The sequence below is a fragment of the Penaeus monodon genome, chromosome 41 (genome assembly GCF_015228065.2).
Source record: "Penaeus monodon isolate SGIC_2016 chromosome 41, NSTDA_Pmon_1, whole genome shotgun sequence".
Taxonomy (NCBI): domain Eukaryota; kingdom Metazoa; phylum Arthropoda; class Malacostraca; order Decapoda; family Penaeidae; genus Penaeus; species Penaeus monodon.
In genome coordinates this window covers 11169696-11171933 of record NC_051426.1, presented here as the reverse complement: position 1 = coordinate 11171933, position 2238 = coordinate 11169696, and the positions used below count along the sequence as shown (strand labels likewise).

Here is a 2238-nt window from a genome sequence, read left to right as displayed (position 1 = left end):
ACACCCTGAAATCTAGGGTCTCTTTTTTATTCTAATCAGCTGATGCGTACATAACTCTACACTACACTACTACTCTACATGTTTCGCATTTTTTAAACTCAAATACCACATTTTCATTGTTTTTTCTACTGGAATTTCATTACCCTTTCTAGATAGGAGACTGGGCGAAGGGATATACCAATTTTTCTTTCTTAAAGCAGAACCGAATAATGCAAACAACTCAAAAGCAAGACTTCCTAACTCGAGTCTCTTCTCTGCCAGATTTACACAGGCAGGTTCCGAGGTATCTGCCCTTCTAGGACGCATTCCGTCGGCGGTGGGATACCAGCCTACCCTTGCGACCGACATGGGCAGCATGCAGGAGCGAATTACCACGACCAAGAAGGGGTCCATTACATCAGTGCAGGTGCGGGAAGCGTGATGGATTTTAAGTTTTTTGAAGCTTTGTTAGTGGTATTTATTATTTTTATTAATATATATATATTTTTTATTTGTTTATTTTTGTCCCCATCCTTTCTCCTCTTCATTGGTCTCATCCTCGTCCTCTTTATCATTTCCTAAAGTAATAATAGGATTGCTATTTTTATTAATGCGACGATGGTATTATTATTATTATTATTATTATTAATATTGTAGTTATTAATCATCATCATTTTATATTATTTAGTTAGAATACGAAATCTTGACGCGCGAAATATCCCGTTTTATTTCGTTTCGTGTTTTTATTATTCGTATTAGTATCAATATCGCTGATTTCCTTTTCTACCTTTGTTACTGATATTATTTTCTTATTATTAGTAAAACAATTATCCCCCCCCCCATTTTTCTTCGTATGCCTGCAAATTGACAAGACTATCCCCCCCCCTCCCTCCTCAGGCCATCTACGTGCCAGCGGACGACCTGACGGACCCTGCCCCCGCCACGACCTTCGCCCATCTCGACGCCACCACCGTGCTCTCCAGGGGCATCGCCGAGCTCGGCATCTACCCCGCCGTGGACCCCCTGGATTCCACGTCGAGGATTATGGACCCAAATATCATCGGCGAGGAGCACTACGCGACGGCCAGAGGCGTTCAGAAGATCCTACAGGTTTGTTTTCCTCTGCGAGGGGGTTTGTTGATTTGGGTTTTGCGTGTTTGGGCTGTGTTTGGGCTGGGCGTTGGGTTGTTGTCGAGAGATTGATGGATTGCGTGGCATATTAGGAATGAGAACACACGTACTCATACTCATACTCTCGCTCTCACTCTCTCTCACACACACACATACACATATACATACTTATACACATACTTATACACACACACACACACACACACACACACACACACACACACACACACACACACACACACACACACACACACACACACACACACACACACCCGACCGACAAAGAATACCACGTATATATTAAGCAATAAAAAAAAATTAATAACACACCCGATTCTCCTTCTGCAGGACTACAAATCCTTGCAGGACATCATCGCCATCCTGGGCATGGACGAGCTCTCCGAGGACGACAAACTGACGGTGTCCAGAGCTCGCAAGATCCAGAAGTTCATGTCGCAGCCTTTCCAGGTCGCCGAGGTGTTCACTGGCTACGAGGGGAAGTTCGTCAGTCTTGAGAACACAATAAAGGTCAGTTTCTCGTCTTGGTCGCTTTTGGTCTTGGGAATAGGCTACTGGTCCGTTTTTTTGTGTCGAGACATTTTTTTTTCTCTCTCTCTCACTCTGATATTATTAGATATGGAAATACTGTTTGTTGTATGCTTAGTTTGTATATATTAAATATAGAGAATTTTTTTCATGATATAGATCTTCAATTAAGAGAAGAATACAATAATTAGACATCCTACCGATTTTTTTTACATATGTTTACATGACAAATTTATCTTAATCATACCTAATATGGACAAAAAAACATTTCAGAGTTTCAAAGAAATCTTAGGAGGGACCTACGACAATCTCCCCGAAGCCGCTTTCTACATGGTCGGCGACGTCACAGAAGTGGAGGCGAAGGCAGCTCAGCTCGCGCAATAGGGGGGCTTTCCTTGTACAAAATAAATTAGATTGAGAAATGCTTTTTACTAATGATTTAGGAGGAAGTCAGGTAGGGTGTGTATAAAAAAAAGAGACGAAGGGATATTGCAGAAGAGTTATAGAGACTTAGGGTTGATGAAATGTCCAATGTTGTGATAAACGCAGAATATGATGGTTTTTAATAAAATGATATTTTGA

The 2238-nt window shown here is 41.5% G+C and overlaps 1 protein-coding gene across 8 annotated transcripts in view; it reads left to right on the top strand.

Moving 5' to 3' along the window:
- Positions 1-2238, top strand: part of LOC119598636 (ATP synthase subunit beta, mitochondrial-like) — a 15361-nt gene extending 13123 nt beyond the window's left edge. For all 8 annotated transcript variants that reach the window (XM_037948337.1, XM_037948336.1, XM_037948335.1 and 5 more), the window contains 4 exons: positions 262-406; positions 877-1089; positions 1459-1638; positions 1930-2238. In XM_037948337.1, the coding sequence (XP_037804265.1) occupies positions 262-406; positions 877-1089; positions 1459-1638; positions 1930-2040 (649 nt within the window). In that variant the 3' untranslated portion in view covers positions 2041-2238. The remainder of the gene's footprint in view (positions 1-261; positions 407-876; positions 1090-1458; positions 1639-1929) is intronic.